Below are 23,144 nucleotides of genomic sequence, written 5' to 3' on the forward strand. Positions count from 1 at the left end.
TAGTTGCTAAGGTGATTGCTGAAAATTCACATTTGACTCTGATACCATTGTCCAAATAAATCTCTTCTTGGAAGTGTTTAGGGAACACTCAATAGCAGGCTAATGTTTGCACATAGTGTTCATAATCAGCTATGATAAGGTCAGCCTCGAAGGCACTTGCAGCTAGAAAACAAACTCTTTTAGCAAAACAAAGACACAACTAACCACTGCTAGTTACAGGTCTTTGGCCACCTGAAATTTTGAGACAAAGTTTTGCCTAGTAACCCAGATTAGCAATGAACTCACTATGAAATCCAAACTGGCCTTGAACTCACAGTGATTCTCCTGCCTCAGTTTTCCAAGTGCTGAAATTATAGGCATGCACCATGACACATTAGCAAGAAAGAAAGAAAAAAGAAGGAAGGAAGGAGAGAGAGAGAGAGAGAGAGAGAGAGAGAGAGAGAGAGAGAGAGAACTTAAATGTTCCCTAACTGGCAATAATCATACACCAAACAAACATTTCAAAATAAATGTTGGAGTTAGTTGCAGGCTAGATGTCAGAAAGTATAATTATTGTTGCTTATGACTGCAAAATAAAAGGTGTGGTATGTGCTCTCAATATGCTAAACTTCAGGCATTTAAAGTAAATTTCCTCCCATCAGTATACAAGTGGATGAATATACTGTGGCTTATGGACATAGTGGAATTGTATTCAGCTATACAAGGAATGGAATCATGCCATTTCCAGGGACATGGTGGAATTCCTGTTAATTGAAATAAATGGGCACAGAGCGACAAAACGGCACATCCACGATGACACGTGGAAGCCACACAGGTGATGAAGCAACACAGAGGTCACTGAAGCTGTGGTGTGCCAGGAGGAGACTTGAGGTTAACTAGGTAATGAACACAGGAGTGAGTGCAGTTTAACCAGAGGAAAGACTTCTGGTGTTCTGAAGCACTTCTGTGCAACTATAGTTGGCAATTAACTGTAAACAAAACAAAACAAAACAAAAACAAAAACAAAAAAAACAACAACTTCAAGTAGCCACCTGAAAGGACCTTACTATTCTCCATATAAAGAAATCATAGGCATTAGAGAGCATGAAAATAACAAGAATGTAGTTGGAAGTTTTTCTGTGTCCTGCCTGGTCCTGTAGCTGCTCAGACCCAAAGTAAACACACAGAGGCTTATATTAATTAAAAACTGTATGGCCATTAGCTCAGGATTATTACTGACTAGCTCTTACACTTAAATTAACCCATAATTCTTATCTATGTTTAGCAACGTGGCTTGGTACCTTTTTTCAGTTCTGCCTTGTCATCTTGCTTCCTCTGTGTCTGGCTGGCAACTCCTGACTGTCCTTCCTCTTCCCAGAAATCTCATCTGCTTGCCCAGCCTATACTTCCTGCCTGTCTACTGGCCAATAAGTGTTTTATTTATCAACCAATCAGAGAAACACATATTCACAGCATATAGAACAACATCCTACAGCACAAGAATCCCTGTGTAATCATTACACACTATGCCCGTGTGATAAACTATCATGCTGCATACCATAACTCATACATATGCTCACTGTGTGCTAATAAAAACAGTTTACAAACACAGTGGGAACCTGATTGACCTTCAAAGAATAAGGCCTACTAATGTTCTTTATCATTATGGCATTGGCCATAGAGAATTTTACAAGTTAGGAGACACCATCAATGCTCCTGAATGAAGTTAGCTCTTAAATCTACTTTACGCCTGTAAATTCTGGTTTCTTCATCTCTAAAGGGAAGATAAGTTACTTTTACCACTGACCAAAGTGGTTTAAAATTGGGATAATAATTAATGTCCAAAATTAGTCCTAGAACATAACAATTCAGAATCAGAAGTTATAGGATGGAGGATATGGGGAAGAGGTATGGAAGGGGAAGACATCGAGGAGGAGGCAAAAGACAAAGAGATTAGAAGAGAGAAGGTTTGGAAGAAGGAAGAGGAGAAGAAAGGGGAAGAACAGGAGGAGAAGGAGATGAAAAAACAAAGGAAGGAGAAAATGAGGTGAGGGAGAGGAGAAAACACCCAACAGAGACTGGATGGCTCCAATGGAATACATAACACAATGTTATGGAAATATGGTCATTGACCCTTGAGGATTCTGCAAACTGCAAGGTACTGGCCCATGATTTACTCAGATCATGTGGTCTACAGAATAGAGTAAAAAGTAAAATACGAGGGAGCATTATTTCTGGGTCATTTTTATCATGTGTATCTAAATCAGCAGAAACTTTATAGACCTCTACTTCTAGGAGCCATCAGATGCCAATGGGATGCAACTGTCTCAAGTGGCTGTGGACCTAGGGGAGAGGCACTCTACTTGAATGAAATTAAGAACAGAAGAAAACTCAACTTCTGGTTCCTGGGATTTGAATGAAAAAAAAAATGAACTTCCAGAGTCGCCTTATCCAGGTCCAACACCCATACAACCATGCTCAAGTCTTCATCCATGCAACCATGCTCATGTCTATACTTGTGAAACTCTGCTGCATTGTAAAAACTGAAGGAAAGGCAAAATTTTACTGCATGAAAACAATCTCAAGCTTGCTTTCTATTAAAATTTGTTTTTCTTTGTTGCTGTTTTGTTTTGCTTTACTTCAAAAGAAATCTTATTGAAAGAATTTTCTCACCCTAAGGTGATGTTTCAAATCGTGCTTTCTTCATAGAAGTTGGTGGAGAACAGTTAGGATGCAGGCATGTGGCCTTGTCACACTGGTCACATGTGCAGTTTGTGTTCCACAAAGTAACCGCAGGCTGAATGTGGGGAGGCGCTTGGTAGAGTTGGAGGAGCAGAGCCAGCAAAAGAAGGCCTCTGATGTCCATGGAAACAACACTGTTTTTTCCTTTCACTTTTGATCCAGATTCCTTTTTTTCCGCATTTGATATTTTGTCCTCATTTTCAACCTACAAGCCACTACCACAAAGCCTTGTGATAAGACTGAATTAAATGCTGCATCAATGCTCCCAAAACACAATCCTGGCTTCCTTGATGTTTTCAATTAAAGAGGAATTTTGCTACAGACTTGTGGAATGGTTTTGATCCTGGTCACAACTTGTTATTGGAACAGCTAGGCTTCCTTTGGCACACAGCTTTAAAACATAGGCGAAATGGGTAACATTATGTTTCCTGATGAAGATAAACACAGTTATCAGTTTGGGCATTTTAACACTGAAAATACCATAGTCATAGGAATTCATCAAGATAATTAATTAGTACAAATCTATCTCTAGGATAGCTATTTACTTCCCCATCAGAGCAACACATGAGCCTGATTTTGCACTTAGAAACTTCTCTGTTGAATTGCTTCAAATTCATAGGAAAGAACTGACATCTTGAGATGTGTTTATTATACTGAAAAGAATGAAATATTTTCAATGCCCAAAAGTAAGCATACATCTCAACTTAAACATACGCAAATACTTACAAATACAGATGTGAATTTATAATATGACTTAGATTTTAAAATCAAGTAGCATGTAGAATATAATCCTATTTTCTAGATAAAGGGGGTTTCATTGCTGTATATAGCCAACTTGAAGAAGACACAGGGAGATATTACAGGTTTACCCACAGTATAAATAATATCAAGTCTGAAAGTAGCTCTACACACTACTTGTTGGGATTGTCTATGGGTGGCATGCAAAAGTGGCTTTTATATGTGGTGATATTTTATTTGTGCTCTAACAAGTAAAACTTATCTGGGGATCAGAGGACAGAGCCAGCCACTAGATTAGACATAGAGGCCAGACATGGTGGCACACATGTCTTTAATCCTATCTATCACTCAGGAGGCAGTGATCGGTCTAGATCTCTGTGAGTTCTAGGCCACACTGGGAATAGAGCCAGGTGTGGTGGCACACACCTTTAATTCCAGCACTTGAGATCTCATATCTTTGCTTGGGAAGGACACATGCCTTTAATCACAGGAAGCAATGGCAGGAAGCAGAAAGGTATATAAGGCTCGAGGACCAGGAACTAGAGGCTTTTAAGCAGTTCAGCTGAGATACTTTCCAGGTGAGGACTAAGACATTTTCAGTCTGAGGAAAGAGGATCAGCTTATATCCCTCTGATCTTTCACTTTCATCCCAATATGTGGCTCCAGGTTTTTTTTTTTATTAATAAGACCTTTTAAGATTTGTGTTACATTTGTATTTTATGGCTAGTTTTTCTCCACAGTGTATATTTATTGCAATATATTACAGTGCTTTTGATAGTTGATGTCTTCTTGGGGAAGGATAGTCAATTTTCTTTAAGGGTGAGGTTCCAGGTATGTGGGTCATCTCCACATCCAAAAAGATAAATTGAACTTCGTGGGTTATGGGAGGGATAGCATGAAGTTGGGAAGGGGTGAAGAGGTATGGGTGGATCTGGGAGCAGTTAGGAAGGAATGGGAGATGAAGATTCTCAAAAAATAATTGTAAAGACTTCTCAGAGAATTATTTGAAAATATATTAAAAATCAGATGACATATACATATTTTATTTTCAAAACATTTATGAGAAATAAAATACAACTACATGTATAGCTACAAGAAAAGTACAGAGAATTTGCATTGTTTGCACCTAATACCTAAAAAAATTAAAATGTTCCCATTTTAAATAACATGCACATAAGTGGCAGAGGATGACACAGTTTTTTTTTTTTTTCTTTTTAAGGACACGTAGGATAAGAGCCCTGATCAGGTACTGGTGAACATGATATGATGCTCTTTGAAAGTTTCATACATGCAATCACTGTAGCTTTGTCACATCCACCACCTACTCCTCACCTCAGCTCCCATCCTTCAACATACCTCAACTTCACATCTTCACCTTCTCTTTTATTTTCTAACCTACATATACAATGTGAGAGCTGGGAGGATGGAGAGGAGGGCTGTGGAAAGTTGACTTTGGACATGACATGGCTGTTGAATACATAAACTCACTGCAGGTGTGATTCCCTGCCCAAGACCTACACAAAAGCTGGACAGTTAAAAATTGCAGCATGAGGTGGGGAGAGACTCCTGATGTCCCACACATCACTGAGGAGCTAAAGGCATTTGATGGCTGATGGAACAGAGAGGATCACTTCCTCCAGTGGATCATTTGTGAGTTTTAGTTGTGTTTCAGCCTAGTCTATAAGAGCCTGGTTCTTCTCAAGATGTTTCTGGATATTCAAATTGCAAGCTTAAAGGATGGCTCCATCACAGTCAAGGATCTTAATGGCTCATCAGTTCAGGATTCTTGCCCAGTTTTCTCTCAGGTTATGGCTTTTCCAAAACTTTGAGTTTTAAATGTTCTGTTCAGATTCTGGGGAACTCATTTATTAGATTTCTCTTCTGCAAGTATTTTTTCCTTGTCAGTGGCTTCCCCTTCATTCTCTTCTGCAGATGAGAAGGTTTGACATGAGGCTCAGTTTATTGTATCTTCTTTCTTTAATCGTATCTTTGTTATTATGTCTATCTAAAGAGCCACAATCATACTTAAGATCACACAGATTTTCTTCCAGGTAACCTTCTGAGATTAATTTTACATTGAAGGACAGGGCTCATTTTGAGTCAATGTTTGTAGAGAATAAAACTGTGTCACATGTATTTAATTTTAGAATGGAATATCCGTTTATTCTCATGCCATTTGTTGACAACATTTCCTATCTTCCACTCTATCACCTTTACTAATATGTCAAAGATAAGTAGACAGTGCTGTGGGTCTGCCTTTGTGATCTGCATTCTTTTCCATTGATCCATTTCTGTATTTTGTAGCTGATAGCACATTGTCTTGCAGTAGCTTATAATAATAACTATTATAGTTCCAATTTTCTTCTCCTTTAACATAGTGTGGGTTATTCTGGGTCGTCAGACACTCCATGGAAACTTTAGAATAGACTTGTGATACTTGTTGGTGTTCTAAGTGAAATTTCATTGAGTCTATAGAGTAAAACTGACACCCTAATGGTATTGAGTCTATCTATGGAACAGAAACATCTCTTATTCAGTCTCTGATGTCTGTCATCAGAAATGAGTTTTCATCATATAGATCTTGAACCGATTTTGTCAGATTTATACATAAATACTTCTTTTCAATAAGTGCTAATATATAATGTTTTGGTTCTAATTCAAATCCCTCTTTACTGTTGCTGGAACATAGTAATGTGATAGACCTAATTCATCTCATCCCTGTGTCCTGAAGTCCACACTATGGCTCAATAATTCTCAGAGCTATTTTGTTTATTTTTATAGATTGTCTACATGGATGATCATATCAATTGTATACAAGTACAGCTTCATTTCTGCTTTGCAAATCTGTACATCTTTTCTTATCTTTTATTTTTAAAAGTGATTTAGCTTCATTTTATGTTTGAGTGTTTTGTCTGCATGTATGTATATGTACAAAAGCAGCAAATGCTCTTAACTGCCCAATCAGCTCTCCAGTCCTGTGTGTGTGTGTGTGTGTGTGTGTGTGTGTGTGTGTGTGTGTGTTTTATTTAATAGATTTTTTTGTTACTGTTTTTTAAATATGGAATGCTTTACAAAATTGTGCCATCCTTACAGAAGGGCCATGTTAATCTCTGTATTGTTCCACTTTTAGAACTACTTTTCTAATACAAGGACTAGTAAGTGGAGCCATTCACACACTATGTTTTCGATCTCAGCAGGAAAGAGTCTTGCTTCTCATTACGGGGTGTCACATTTGCTATGGATTTTTGCTAGCAGGTGTTGAGTTTTGCCATGTGCTTCACTCCATTTGTTCATCTATTCTACAGCTTAGCTGCCATTTGGCTGCCAAAACTTATCTGAAATTTGGTTAGTACTATAGCAGAGCTTGGGAATGAACCATGAATGGGGAGTCACGTCTTTATCATAACAATATATTAGTTTTCAGAGAAATGAAAGAATGGGGTATTGCAAAGCACCTAGTCCCATAAGTTCTCTCCCTTCTCTCAGCTGGCAACTGCTTGATGCCAGGAGTTGAAATTGCACAAGGCTCTTCTTACATAAGATCAAAAGCTACCAGAACCTTGCTCTTGGACTTCCAGAACCATGAGGCCAAGCTACCCTCTTGACTTTATGCATTACCCAGATCCACATTTTCTGTTACAGCAGAAAATAAGCTATAACGTCACATTAGACATTATTAGTATGTTGGTGTGATGTCTTGTGCTAACTGATAATCAGGTCTTGCAGTATCCCAGCCTTGCATGCCTGGGTTGCATTCCTGTTGCTTGGAGTACAGAGGCTTTTTAATTTCATGAAATTGCTTTTGTCAATTCCTGAATGACCTATGTTCTATTTAGAAACTGCCTCCCTATGCCGATATCTTGAAACGTTTTTTCTACTCTTCCATTAGTTTTGGAGTCTGTGTCTTATATTAAGGTCAATGACCCAGTTATACCACTCCTGGATGTTCACACAAATGACTTCAAGTCAACATGTCAGAGAGACACTTGCACAGCAGTGTTTCCTGCAGCACTATATAGAACAGCTGAGTTATAGGGCCAACCTGGGTGTCTAGCAATAGAGGGGTGTATAAGGAAAAGGTAGTGTATATTTATGTCTAGAAAAATTCACAGTCATAAAAAGGAATGAAGTTACATTGTTGGTGGGGAAATAGATACAACTGGACATAATCATATAAGTGAATTAAATCAGTATCAGACAGGTAAGCATTATATTTCCTTTCCTGTGTGGGCCCTAGACTTATAGATCACACCCAGATACATGCACGCGCGCACACACACACACACATACACACTCACAGAGAGAGACAGAGAAAGGGAGAGGGAGAGAGAGAAGGGGCAGAGAGAGAGAGAGAGAGAGAGAGAGAGAGAGAGAGAGAGAGAGAGAGAGAGAGAGAAGACAAAGTGAAAGTGTCTAGGAGGACAAATGAACTAATGGAAAGGCATGCTGGTTAATTTTTTTTATTATTATTTTGTCCACTTGGTACAAGCAAGGCTCACCTGGGAAGAGAGAACCTCAACTGAGAAAATGTCTCTCTAAGATTGGCCTGTAGGCAAATCTGTGGGGCATTTTCTTGATTAGTGTTTGATTTAGGAGGGTCTAGCTCACTGTAGTGGTGCCACCTGCCTGGAAAGGTGATCCTGGTTGTACAAAATAAACAAACTGAACAAGTCATGGAGAACCAGCCTGTAAGCAGCGTCCTTCCATAGACTTTGCTTCAGTTATGCCTTGTATTCTAGCTCCAATTTTCTTCAATGATGGACTGTGCCATAGGGTATATAAGCCACAACCCCTTTCCTCTCCAAGTTTCTTTTTGTCATGATCTTTATTACAGTAATAAAAGACAAGCTTGGTCAGAAGGGAGAAAGCAGGAGAGGGTACTGGGATGAAGGGGGTGTGCATGCTCACCACATACTTGCATGAAAATGGCCTCTATGTGACCACAGGAGACATAATTTTTAAAATCTAAAAACCCCATCTACTAGTGATAATCTTGCCACAAATTTCTTTGGCCACTATTTATTCTTCCTGATTTTAAATCAAGTCCATCTACAGTTGAAGCTGTAGGGTTGCAGATTGCTTTCAGTCTGAACTTCCAAGCTCTATTCCAGACCCTGGTTCATCTGGTTATGGCTCAACATATTTTCACCTTCCTCTTCTGAACCCATGCCCTGTCATTTGTCTCATTCTCTCTGGCCACGTGTTGCCTCTGCTCTTCGTCTTTGGGGGTTGTCAGATCTATTATGTATGCTCTCTGTATTTTCTTAGACTGTTTGGTGTTCAGAAAAGTCATGATATCCCCAATTCCAGAAAATTCTTCACGTTTACTCCTTTAAATATTACATTTTGTTATTTTTATTGTATCTGTGTCTTCTGCAGAGCTATATTTGTTCACAGGCTCATAATCTCTTCCTGTTTAACTCTATTTTATATATCTACTGACAGAACGGGACTAACTAGTGCTTTATAAAGGTAGCACCATGTATCAAAGAGAAAATTAAATTTCTCATGTTGAGATTCATGAAATGTATTTAAAATATAAAATGTTCAAATGCTAGTTAAAATGGATTAACTCACCGGTATTGCAAAAATGAAAATGGAAAATGGAATACATGTAGAGTAAAATCTCACTGTGCACAAGTGAAACGGAAGCAGTGTTGGGCACATGATGGATAGTATCAGCGAGGTGCAGGCTAGTCATGGTGACTCATGCTTTTGGATTTCAGTGTGCTGAAGGGTTTTATTCCATAAAATAACAGGAAATATCCATTTAACATAATGAGCATTGTAAAGTGTGATGTTGGCATCCTTTGCCTTATTGAGTAGTAGGCAAGCTTATTAAATAAAATGGTTCATGCTGGCTCTGCTACTTGTAATACTAACAAAAACGCACACTGATGGTTTGATCATAGTTAATTCATAAGATCCAGGATTAATGTCATAAAAGGGTCACAAATTAGAGCCAAAAATAAGAGAATCATTCATGGTCACTAATGAATTGCTTTAAAGGGCTTGGCTCCCCTCACAGGTAATGATGTCACAGGATGATGAAAGAATAGCTAAGCAGCCAGAAGCCGGTGCTGGCCGACACCCTGCCCATTGCATCACTCTTGGCCTGGACCATAGCTGGTGAAGAAAAAGGAAAGTGTATTTTGATGTGAGGTTCACCCAGTAACACCTTGCTTAAAAGCAGATTCAATCAACGCTTGAACCCTTAAAACATGTAAATACTAGATAAGACCAGGCATTGTGGCAAAGGTTTATAGCTACAGTTCCTCAGAGGTGGAGGCAGGAGCACCGGGACTTCAAAGGTTGTCTCGGCTTATAACAGGCATGAGGCAACCCAAGAACTTATCTCCAAAGCACGCTAATAAATAAAAAGGCAGCAGAGAAGAAGGTAAGAGAATAAGGAGGTAGATAGTGCTATGCAACCACATCAGCAAATATATAAATACACAGTCCCAGATTTGCAAAATTCCTAGGTTCTAGTGTACTTTATGAGTTCAGCCTACACTCTTCCATGGATCCTATAGAGTTGGTGGCCTGTCCAAGTGAAAGGCAAGCTCCCTATTTTGATAAAGATACTGTCACGAGTAGTTAGAAAATAACCTAAAGAGGGAGTTGGTAGAGTGAGATTTTAAAGCCTGTGTAACAGGGGAATAAATATCGACAGCCGTTGAAGTTAAATAGGACTGGGGTGTGGAGGTGAAGCACTGATGTCAGAAAATGTAAGTGAGTATCTGGGGAGAGGTATGCATTCTCTATCCTGACAGGCTAGTGGTTACACAGTTGCCCTAACTCTTCCAACTTTGGATATTCAATGAGTGTGGTTTATGGTGTACAAACCATACATTCTAAAAGAAATTAAAACACAAGAGTTTTGGAAGATATTACTATGGGTGCAGATGAACATAGGTATACAAAATCTCTGCATTACTTATCAATAATTATATGCAAATATACAGTTAAAATTAAAGACTTGTAAATACCCCCAAAATATGTGCATGGGCAATAATGACTCTTAACAAAATAAAAGTAATCATTGGAAAATATGATTCTCTTTGCTAGGTATCTGATGATTAATGTAAGTTCAATGCCATGCAATCCTGACTTCTACTTTGAAATACTTAATTCTGCTTGAAAGCTAATGGGTAGCATCTAGTATTTTGAATTCGTTTTGCCTCAGATCAATCTCCAAACAGGCCGAGCACATTAATCATGTGCTGCTTTGGTCTTCCTTGGGAAGACACATCACAAGACCTCTAAAAGTGTTCTCTATTGATGAAATATGCCATTATTTTTATGGTATATATCATAAATTAAAGTCAAAAACTTAAATTGGCAATATAATGCAAAATGTATCAGAGTTCCTCAGAAATATTATTAAGGGAGCCTCCCCAAGGCCCACAGTCTAGCAATTACAAATTATAATAGAAAAAGAGAAAAAAATAAATCCAGATTTAATACATTTCAGGGCAAGCACCGTCTTTAGTATTAAGTTGAGAGAATCTTCATTGTTAATTTCTATTTTTATGAAAGGTTAAAACATACAAGTTAGCCACTGGCAGCAATAGACATCCAGTTGGGCTGTACTCTGAATAATAAATCTTGTAGTATGCCAGTTTATCAATCTATCAGTGTGTTTTACATAGGTCTCCTTAGCTCAAGGGAATGGATGCTTCACTTCTTTGAGGTCACCCTGATAGAAGACTACAGGTGGAACAAAGTGTGGTCACAAAATAAAATCAAGAAATTCCTTTAAGTGAGGTAATTGCTATCCTCACTCAACCAGTTGTCATTACAGAAGAATAGTATAGTAGTAACTATTTCCTGATTAAATAAAATTGATGAAAATTATATTAGAAAAGAATATCAAAACGTATAAACACTGTGCCCACTCCTGGACCACAATTTGTCTCTTTATGAATACTGAAGAAAGTGTAGACAGTGTTCCTGCAAGGCAAACTCCTGAATTTAGGATTCTCCCCTTTCTCTCCAATTTGCCTTTCACTTCTGCTAAACACGCTTTCTCGTAGAAAAGAAAGTTGCCAAGAACTGGCATGCTCTCAAGGCTTACCTTTTCACTGATTTGCCAAATGGCAATAATTCACAAAAGCCATGTTTGTTGAGGACTACCCTTTGTGGTTAGCCTAACACTGTGAACTGAAGACATTCTTCCTAGACCTTCTCCGGGCCTTTAAAAAGAGCATGGTGTCCCACAGGATGGGAGTGGCTTAAATTAAAACATTTTAAAAATGAAATATTGAATGTGAAAAGTTTATGGTTGGATGATTTGATACAACTTAATACTTTGTTGACATTTCCCTTTCAGCTGCATTTGGCAAACTTTTCTAAGCAAATTGTATATTAAGCATTTTTTATTTATAACTAAATTCATGAATTATCAAATAGGACAAAAAGAAAATTACATAGGTTTACTTTTTCATGTTTTCCAAAGATGTTATCTAAATAAGAAGCATCAAAATATATTCTCAGTCTAAATTATAGTTAATTAACTCACCAGCTCTGAACCCAACAGGCACCACCTGAGTCCAAGTATGACAATCCCAATTTGACCCCCAAAACCAATCACGAACCTTGATTCACTTAGTGCCTCTACTTTTAAGAAGAGGAATAAAATCACCCAAGAATCATAAGATATCAAACACATCAATGTGAGCAATCAGAAAGAATAAAATGAGAAGGGGCATAAGAAGAAGAGAAAGAGAAGAAAGGGAGGAAGGCTGAGACAGAATGCATCATCTAACATTAGACAGGGGAAGCTAAGCAACACCACGTTATCAGAAAGTGTGTGTCTCCACATCATGAGAAAGAATATGCCAGGGTAAAGCTTAGCGTGTGGGTACCAGCTAGGTTCAGTTCAATGCATCCTGCTAAGTCCACCCAGGGCAGTTTTTAAATTAGTTTGTTAGTAGACTAGGAAGAAAAAGTCAAAGAATTTAAAGAAATCACTAATTGCAGTAAGTGGAGGAAGTGGTCTTCAGGCATAACAAGATGACAGAGGTAGAAAAATGTCAGTAGGCATAAATGTTTAATTAAACATGTAGAACCAGTTGGCAAAAGTGTGTATGTGAGTGTTTATGTGTGTGTGTGTGTGTGTCTTGCACATTTGTGTTGATGACTCAATAAACACTAAATTGATCAACCTAATTGAATTAATTTTGGAAACAATACTGTAAACCATAGAACTAAACTTACTAAAAAAATAATCTTGATGGGTGGTGGTGGCACACACCTTTAATTCCAGCTCTCAGGAGGTAAATATAGATGGATCTATGTGAGTTCAATACCCGCCTGGCCTACAGAGAGTGTCCCAGACAACTAGGCCTATAAAGAGAAATCCTGTCTTGAAAAACCTACCAACCAACCAACCAAACAAACGCAAAAACAAAATAAGCAAAAATTCTTTATTGCCTGATTTGGTGGTGCAAGCCTATAATACCAGGAAATCAAGAGGCTTAAGTAAAATCATGAGTTCAAGTCCTACCAGGCTGCAGAGCAAGTTCATGATCAGTCAGAGCCCTGTATAAAAACCCTACCTCAAAATAAACAATGTCAAACAAACAAATGATGACAACATCAGAGCAGAGGCTCGGAGTGTGACTCGGTGAGGAAAGCCTCGTCTAGCATGCACGAGCCAGTTTTCATCTCCGTTCCCCCAAAGAACCAGACGACGTGTGCATTTTAGAGGGCATTCTGGCCATTGAGGATGCACACACTAATGATGCAGTTGAGAGCAATTTAGATTGGATTAAGTCTCTCAAAGGACAGAAAGGCATACTGCCAAAACCTTCAAAGATGATTTAAAGATGTTCCCAAATATTGCAAGATATACTGCACACAAATATGAACACATACTTCCATACACACACACACACACACACACACACACACACACACACGTACAAACCAATGGTGAAATGGAGTAGCATTCCGTAGACACATGAAAAATGACCCAAACTTTGGTTTTAATCAAGCATGTGCACCTCATAATCAAATAGTGTTTTTAATCTCTCAAATTTAGAAAATGTTTAAAGACTGCAATCTTGTCATTTTTTAATCTTGTCAAAAATTTTATCATTAATAAAACTGACAATTTGCATATGATTTTTCTATAGCAATTGGGTCATATGAGTTAACATTATAATTTCAAATATTGTAAACTAAGTTACAACTACACTTTTATCATTTGTATTACATAAACATGGTCCTATAGATTAGTGTGCTCTGGCTCTTCCATCATCATGCCTCATAGACTCACATAGGCCTGGGGAACGTCTCTCTCAGCTAGACCTAAATTGGAAATTTATAAACAAGTTCTCCAGGCCTATGTGAGTCTGTCCATATTCACGTTCATTTGTGTTCACATGTGATATGCATGTGGAGGCCAGAAGACCACCTTGGATGTTGTTCCTCAGGCTTTATCCATTTCATTTTCAAACAGTGACTTTCTTTGGCTTGAATTCATCAAATATACTAAGCTAACTGGCCAGTGAGCCCCAGAGATCCCCCAGTCTCTGCCTCCCTAACTCTGGAATGACAAGTGTATGCTGCTATGCCCAGCTTTTCACATGAACGCTGTGGATTTCATCCATGTCCTCCTGCTTGTAATACAAGCACTTTAAACCCATCTCCTCTCTCTGGTGCTGGGATCACAGGTGTGCAACATGCCCTTGTGTTACAGGTTCTTTCAAGCAAACACTTTTTTCAGAGGAAGTAGTCAAAGCTTTCACTGGCCAGTGTTGGTCTATCAGGACAACTTAAATGTTATTTTAGTCAACATACAATGCTGATAAACCAACAAAGAGAGGGGGGGGGGACTCTTAGAGTTTCACTTCAGATGCAGTTTCTCTGAGAATAGTTTTAAACACACAACTTTTAACTTTATCAGTAGCTGTATTTCTCTACAATAACATTTTAAGAAAATTGATATTTTAAGTTCTTATCCATTTAAGTATACTCTGAAGCTGGACCAAAATCAAGATTTGGTTCACTTATATTTACCCTTCCCATTTCCTTTTAGATTTCCTGGATGAAGCAACATACCTGAGGCCCTTCTGTGAAGCTCTGTGGAGAGCAGAGGCATCTATAAGGCCGCCTGGTTCTGTCGCAGGTCTCGGCATGTCCATGGCATTGGCATCTGTGAACACGAGCACCCCACACACCTCAGAAGCAAGGCCCTGGCAACACATTCAAGGGCCTGTGGGCATACATACTCCACACTTGAGAAAGGCAAACCTGATTCTCTCTGACTGTATGGACCCAACCTCAATGGTTTGTAAAGGTAACTGTGAAGACACCTTGAGAAGGGAAGTGAGATGGTGTACAGTAACTCCCTCCAACCATGTGGTATTTGTCACAGGAAGGCATTTGTTGAAACTATTCAAGCTACACTTAGGAAACTGTAGATTTCCAGTTTTTGCCCTTTGTTTCATAGTAATGTGGAAAATATTATTTAATAGCATTTCTTTTGTTATTATATTGCATAACAAATCAGTGTTGATATTTTGAGTCTTCTTATTTTAGGATATCTCTTTAAATGCTCAAGATACACCATTTTTCTAGAACAATCCATTTCAAGTGTACTGTATATATACTTTGCCATACCAAACAGTATGCTGCCTAGATTTGAAGTTATTTTTTATTGTTAGTCATGTTCTTAACTGTGATGATAAATTTATCAACAATTAGGGTACAATATATTTCTCTTTTGATGACAGACAGGTGACCTTCTGGAACTTTGAACTATGAACTTGAGAAGACCAAGTGTCATATTTTATACTATCTGGCACTGTAGCTACAACCCAAATTTTGTTTCTTCTTTTTTTAATATAGAGAATAGTTTAAAATTATATTCTAAAACAAAGTAAAATGTATGATAAATTCTGCCTATGTCATATTTAGAGAAATTCTGAATATATCATATTTAGAGTATCATACCTTTTTCTTACAGCCTGAGGATTAAACTTACTCAGCCACTAAACACATTCTCAACCTTCAGAATATTGTGCTTTCTGAGTGGACGATCTTCTGAAAAATCCTTCTGCAATCTGGCCTGCTCCAAGAGCTCAGCTACTACATTTTTTAAAAATACGTACAACAAACACCTGATTTTTTAAAAAATCACAGTGAAACTAACAGGGCATTCAGACTTCTGGTTCTCAGTACTACCTCCCAGTGATGGTGATCTCATCCACTGCGTAGTATCTGTGTCGCGGGTCAGCAGTGTGCTCGGCTGGGTAGAACTGCCCATGGAAGTGCAGCCTCACTTGAGTGGCATGCATGAATTCTTGAAGCAGTGAGCTATTGTAGATGTCATCGTACCCAGGACGCTGCTTCTGTCCAGGGGTCAGGAGGTCAAAGGTGACATTACCATGGGAGAATGGGGTAAAACTGTCAAGGAAAGAAATTTTGTATTTTAAAAAGCAATTCATGGTTTTGATCAAATGGAAATCACAAGTTCGGGTTATTTCTATACAGTGTCAGGAAACTACCAAGTTCTTCAGCGTTGGGAAATGAATAAATATTCCATTCATTTCACATATAAGTAAAGTGGGATCGTCACAGAGAGGCTGACTAGAAGTTCCATGAGAACGCAAATGCAGATGGCTGGCTGAATAAGATGAGTGCCATATTAGACAGCAGTAGTGGACTGTAAATGTAAATACTCTGTCCTTTACGGGAACTATAAATAGTTTAAAACTCAACTGGGGTGGGGGAGGCACAGTAACTCAACCTCCCTAAAACCAGTGATGGAGAGAGAGATCTCTTCTAGCCTAGTCAGCTGCCTGGCCCACAGGTTAGGACAAAGGCATTAGTTTATTAAAAACAACTGTTTTGGAAATGTTCATACTCAGGAAACTGAAGGCAGTTGACAGAATCAGGATTTTCCAAATCTCCACTATCTTTCATTCTCCAAATACTGCAATTTCTAGCAAAATACTGCCAGTCCTCCCAGGGAGAGCTGTCCACCTTCTTCCTCTGAATCCTTATTGCTGCAGGCTGTGGGCTGGAGAAGTGAATGATGATTCGAAATACCTGGGGATGGAAATGTCCGTTATTATTGTCATTAGTGGTTAAGTTGAACACATTGTTAAGGAGCCAAAACACAGACTTCAGATTTGAATATAAAGACTCACTTCCTCTAATTATTGTGATGGACAATTTAAGGAACATCTAGGAACTTCAGACTTACAGTAAAGGCAATACATTCTGTAATTACATATTTCTTCCTATTCTGAATGATTTTGTAAATCACAGTGAACCCATTATAAAGATATGAACAAAGAAAATGACTCCCATGAAGTACATGTGAATAAGCACCTGTCCTATTAATGTATGTTCTTATTAAAAGAAAGTTCAAAAATTCCATAAATGCCATTTTAATACCAATCTGTAAACATTAAATACTGGATGTCAGCTTTAGCTACTGTGATTTCATTCATTACAACTCTAGTTTTTGCCACATAGTGGATGAATTGTACATCCAAGTAAATATGTTCAAGAGATAACTACAGGTGCTTGTGAATAAAACCTTCTTGGAAATAGCCATTACAGATCTAATAAACCCAAGGATCTTAAAAAGAGATCATTCTATTTAAAGAGAAAGAGAGGGGGAAATTAACATACTCTGAGAATCATGGAAGGGGGCTCGGTGCAAACAGGCAGAACCTGGAGTTACTAGTCCGTGAATTAACAGACGTCACCAGAGGCTGAAAGAGGCAAGCAAGACTCTTCCCTGCCCATCTTCCTCTGGAGGGAGGGCATCGCTGTCAACACCTTTACTGCACATTTTGGGTCCTCAGGACTGTGAGAGAACATTTCTTTTCCTCAAAGGCATGAACTGAAGCCACTAGAGCTTAGGCATCATGCTGTTTCTGATTACCTGGTACTGTCCATTTTCCAAGTCTACGGAAATAATCACTCCTTGATTAAGCTGCGTCAAGTTTGCAAATACATGGGAAATCCATGAAGTAGCCATGTCATTATCATTGATGAAGGAGAGAGGATGGGCTTCGGGATTCAACCGTGACACTCGATGATGGGGTCCATCTTCTGCACCACTGGGAATGCAGTACTGCTGGAGCAAGGGGTGGACACGGGGGTGGCTGCCTGGGCAGCGGCAATGTGGCTGAGTGTGCAAGTGGGGGAGATCTCCAGAAAAGAGCTCCAGAATCTCTCTGCAATGGTTCAGAGAAGAAGGTAAGGACATACAACTTCACGGCGACAGAACTCCCAAGAACTGGTAGTACCCTTCTGGTGTTTGGAGGACTGACCTCCTAAGAGCTGATAGTACCCTTCTGGTGCTTGGAGGACTCTAAGAAACTGATACTACCCTTCTGGTGTTTGGAGGACTGACCTCCTAAGAGCTGATAGTACCCTTCTGGTGTTTGGAGGACTGACCATTTAGCTTTAATAATTGTTTTCAATGGAATAGAAAATAAAACTCACTTTGGACAAATAAAATATCCTTACTACCCTAAAGTTCTGTGATGGTAAGAATGTTGATTGTCAACTTGACAGAAATTAGAACTGCCTGGGAGTCAAGGCTCCAGGCATACCTGGGAAGGACTGTCTGAATTAACAGTATCCTCCAAGAATATCTGTGAGGGATTATCTAGATTACATCATTTGATGTGGGAAGACCCATATTAACTGTGGTCAGCATGATGCCCTTTGCAGATTTCCTGGATTATATGAAACAGAGAAAAACAATCTGAGTTCTTACAAGCAAGCATCCCTCCCTGCTTGCTTCTCCACTGTGGATGTGATGTGGCCAGTGGCTTCCTACTCCATCTGCTCTCACTGTTCCACATGAAGGACAGTACCCTGAGCTGTGGGCACAACACACTCTTGTGAAATCATTCTGTCATAGGGACAAAGAAAGACACTAAGACAAATGTACTTCAAAAATGGGATGTTTTGTTTTAACTCTAAAAAATTATGGTGTGTGTGTGTGTGTGTGTGTGTGTGTGTGTGAGAGAGAGAGAGAGAGAGAGAGAGAGAGAGAGAGAGAGAGAGAGCGCGAGCAGGAATGTGGAAGTCAGTGTACAACTCTCAGGAGCAAGCCTCTCCTCCCACTGTGGGCACCGGGGACTGAACTCAGGTCATCAGGCTCCTCCCACTGCGGGCACTGGGGACTGAACTCAGGTCATCAGGCTCCTCCCACTGTGGGCACTGGGGACTGAACTCAGGTCATCAGGCTCCTCCCACTGTGGGCACCGGGGACTGAACTCAGGTCATCAGGCTCCTCCCACTGTGGGCACTGGGGACTGAACTCAGGTCATCAGGCTTGCGGAGCAAGCACTGTGGCCATCTGAGCCATCTCATTGACCCTAAAGAGCTACAACAGAATGGCTAGCCACGCCTAGTGGCACATGCCTGTGATTCCAGCTGTTTTGGATAACATCACAAATAATTCCAATTTAAGATCTGCTTGAGCTACAAAGAGAGTTCAAGGATAGCCTGGGCAACATAATGAGATCGTGTCTCCAAATGAAAAGTAGAAAGAGGCTGGAGGCATGTGCCACTGATAAGCACTTGCCTCTTGTCTGTGAGGTCCTGTGTTCAATTTCTAGAACCGGAAAAGGACAGAGGAGGAGGAGGAAGAGGAGGAAGCATGTGTAAGCCCTGCTCTTTATCAAAGTATTTTGTTTAAATTTAATATCACTGTGCCTATTTGTGATGATGTAGAAAGGAGTCATATATCTGGATTTTAAACTGACTTACACTGTGAGTGAACAGCAATATATTAAAAATAATGAGATTTAGTATGACATCTCCAGTTCATCCAGGGGAAAGCATAAGAAAGCATGTATCATTTTATAGGCTTCTCATTTGGGTGAAGGAATTGAGGCCAAGGCCATTTGTCAGTGGTTTCCTGTGACTCATCTGTGAGATTCTGGCTTCCTGAAATGTTTCAATGGCTTCAGATCATACGCTGGCTGCCAACAGTCAGACAAGAATGCCAGGGGCAGGCCTAGCTATTTAACTTTTCCATTAAGAAGAATATGCCTGCTGTAGACCTGCACAGGACATTCTCTTCCCACCATTTCCATCACCGTCTTCCAGACAGTCAACACCAATAACCCACATCTGACTAGAGGAAACAGGCTTCCTTTCAGACCCCAGTGGGGAGATGGTGGAGGTTGCTGACTTTTTCCTCCACTAAGGGACATCAAGTAACTACTAGAAATCTCACTGACAATTTTCAATTGACATCAGCTATTGAATGTGTTCCAAAGTCAATAACTGGTATGAAATCTTTGCTCTGGCTAGAAAAAAAAAAGTCATTCCAAAGAACGGTAGTGACATTACTCTTCAGCGTAGTAGGTACAGGCAAAGGAGATTCGAAAGCTGGCAGGCAAGGGGCATCCCATTTCTACCCTGATCCATGGTATGGCATCCTTGCCAAAGCATCCCCTGATTCTTCAGACTGATAAACAAGGAGAGTTAAACTGATCATGGGTCTACCATAGGCTACAGCATCACTCAACTGAGATGTTTCTCAAATCTCTGAAAGCAAGTCCTGACATCCAGAAATTTAACACGCTAATCTACGTTTCCCTTGAAGAGATATATAAAAAAAAATTTCCCTTGAAAATCGTATATAGGGGCCAAGGAAATATCTCAGCAGCTAGAAGCTCTTGCAGCCAAAATCTGATGATCTGAGTTCAGATCTCATGAGGTCAGACATGGTATTAGTAGTGCACATCTGAGATCTCAGCACTCATACTCAGAGAAAGAAAACACAGAAGAATTCTTAGAAGCCATAGAGCAACCAGTCTGAGGTATGCTGAACAATGACTAAAACAAGAGAGACTCTGTGTCTCGAAACAAGGTAGAAGTTAAGAATACACACCTGAGGTTGTCCACTGACCTCTGCATGAAAACCCCCACATAGCAACACACACACACACACACACACACACACACACACACACACACACACGCTACACACAAAAATAAACCAAGCAAATAAGATGAACTCATCCATACAAACACATTGTCTTGGGTAGGGTTACTATTGCTGTGATAAAACACTATAATAAAAGCAACTTGGAGAGGAAAGGATTTGTTCAGCTTAGGCTTCCACACCATTGTTCATTGCTGAAGGAAGCCAGGACAGGAACTCAAACTGGGAAGGAATCTGGAGGCAGGAGCTGACACAGAGGCCGTGGATAGACGCTGCCATGGCTTGCTCAGTCTGTTTTCTTAGAGAATCCAGGATCACCTGCTCATGGGTGGCCCCACCCACAACAGGCCAGGCTGTCCCACATCAATCACTAATTAAGAGAATACCCAACAGGCTTGCCTGCAACCAGATCTTATGGAGTCACTTTCTCAACCAAGGTGCTCTCCTCTCCAGTGACTAGCTCTTGTGAGGTTCACATAAAACAAGCCAGAACAACTGGCCCCTTGTCAGTTGACACACAAATACATCACTGTTAAGTCACAACTTTTGCTTTCTTATTAATCTCCAAGATCTCACATTAAAAACGTAAGTAACTTTAAAAGTCCCACAGTCTTTACAAATTTAAATGCACTAAAGTTCAGTATGTTTAAAATATCAATTCTCTTTAAAAATCCAAAATCTCTTTTCAAAGCTCAAAAGTTTTCAACTGTGGACTCCTGTAAAATCAAAATTCAGTTAAAAACTTTCTTACTTCAAGAAGGAAGAACCTGGACATAGTCACAATCCGAATTAAAAAAACAAAACCAAACTCCAACAGTGTAAACTCAGTGTCCAGTATCTGGGATTCATGCATGATCTCTGGACTCCTCCGAAGCACTTGGGGCATTCTCTGGCTCTGCCCTCTGTAGCACACAGCTTGTCTCCCAGGTTCAAACTGGATCCACCCCATACCTGCTGTTGTCCTCTGTGGTCATCCATGGAAAGACTGGCCTCTCCAAAATGTTGGAGTCTCTTGCTACAACTAGGCTACACTTTCACGAATAACCTCTCTAGTGCTCTCCTCAGGAACTCCAACCCTGCCTCACAATTTCAAGCCTCAGTTGCTCTCCATGACCTCTTCATGCCATAACCAGCACTACCTGGATGACTTTTAATCTACCAAGTTCTGCTGTCAAAAAATCTGAATTTGTCAGGGTTCTCTAGATGAACAGACTTTATAGAATGAATTACGTGTGCATGTGTATGTGTGTGTTTAGTCTGTGGTCTGGTTAGTTCAACAATGGCTAGGTCCAAGAATTTGGTAGTTGTTCAGTCCATGAGGCTGGATGTCTCAGCTGGTCTTCAGTGTATGCCAGAATCCTAAAGAGACAGGCTCTAATGTCAGTGAAGCAATGGACTTGCTAGTGAAAGGAAGATGAAACAGGCAGAGAGTAAGCTTTCTTCTTCCCTATCCTTATATAGGCTTCCAGGAGCAGGGGTAGCCCAGATTGAAGGTGAATCTTCCAATCCCAAAAGATCCGAATTAAAGGTATATCTTCCCACCTCAAAGATATGAATTAGAAGTGAGCCTTCCCACTTCAAACGATTTAAGAAAAAAGTCCCTCACAGGTATACCCTCCCATCCATTTGAGTTTTAGTAAATTCCAGATGCAGTTAAGCTAACAACCAAGAATGGCCATCACACCCACATTATCTCACCTAGATTCTAAGTCAGGGTTCTTCAGAGGTCATCTCCAATGGAAACTCATGGGCAAAAGATGGGAACCAATTTGCCTGTGCAAACTCTAAGATAGATTTTTGTTCTACTCTCTAGAAGAGGAAATGCTTGGTGAGTGCTCATCACAGTCTATCTGATGTTTTATAAACTAGAAATAGAAAGCAAATGTACAATACTTCAGATAGTCAATCATTCTAAAGTCCTTGTCCCTCAAAACTTTCTCATGTATCAAAATAGCCAGTCATTTTATTGTTTCACATTCTCTAAAGCTAGTAATTTCTACAAGCAATTCTGAAAGTCATATGTATCAATTTTAAGTGTTAACATCTACCTTATATAGAATTTTTGAACAAATACTTTAAAATCTATGTTGTGTTAACACAATAAATTTTCTCAGAGAAAATTATTTGTGAATAATTTGATCACTGCCATATTATAAGGAGTTTCTGACAGAAAAATATTAGTGAAAGAGTATAAATTATGATAAAGTAAATATGGCCAAATATAAATTAGTTAAAGCTTGCCAATTGCTATAAAGATGAAAATGTTATAGTCTCCATGGTACTTTAAGTGAATTGCCCTTATCCTCATGTATTCCAAGTGTTATAATGCCATATCCACTTACCTGTTTGTAAGTGACACATTGTACAAACGAAAATCTTGCATTCTTCCAACAAACTGCTCTAAACCTGAAAAATATGTGTAGATAAGAAACCCCAGAACCCAAGCAAGCATGTAGATTATTCATCTGACATTCTTTCAAAACAACAAAATTTTAATTACCTTCCAATTGGTACCCCTTCAAATTCATGAAGATTTGTGTCTGATTTCGAATTCTACATGATTAATAGTAATCCTATTTATCTCCACAGCTCTAGCAAGACTATGAAGTCAAAGTGAGTCCCTTAGCAGATTACTTCCAGACCCAATTCATAGCTGTGCTTCCCTAAATTCCTCTCTCACTTACAAGTATATAAATCTATTATTTCAGCAGCCTTAAATTTGTTTATTGTCTACTTTCAATAGCAATTT

At 39.3% G+C, this 23,144-nt stretch overlaps 1 protein-coding gene and 1 pseudogene across 1 annotated transcript in view; both read right to left on the reverse strand.

Moving 5' to 3' along the window:
* Ush2a (usherin) overlaps positions 1-23,144 on the reverse strand; it is a 697,985-nt gene that overhangs the window by 579,259 nt on the left and 95,582 nt on the right. The window contains exons 4-8 of the mRNA XM_059281179.1: positions 22,738-22,801; positions 17,366-17,660; positions 16,334-16,518; positions 15,652-15,873; positions 14,527-14,620 (exon numbers count right to left, since the gene is read on the reverse strand). Coding sequence (XP_059137162.1) covers positions 14,527-14,620; positions 15,652-15,873; positions 16,334-16,518; positions 17,366-17,660; positions 22,738-22,801 — 860 coding nt within the window. The remainder of the gene's footprint in view (positions 1-14,526; positions 14,621-15,651; positions 15,874-16,333; positions 16,519-17,365; positions 17,661-22,737; positions 22,802-23,144) is intronic.
* Positions 6,512-6,609, reverse strand: LOC131925929 (U6 spliceosomal RNA; annotated as a pseudogene).

This window comes from Peromyscus eremicus, chromosome 15 (genome assembly GCF_949786415.1).
Source record: "Peromyscus eremicus chromosome 15, PerEre_H2_v1, whole genome shotgun sequence".
Lineage (NCBI taxonomy): Eukaryota > Metazoa > Chordata > Mammalia > Rodentia > Cricetidae > Peromyscus > Peromyscus eremicus.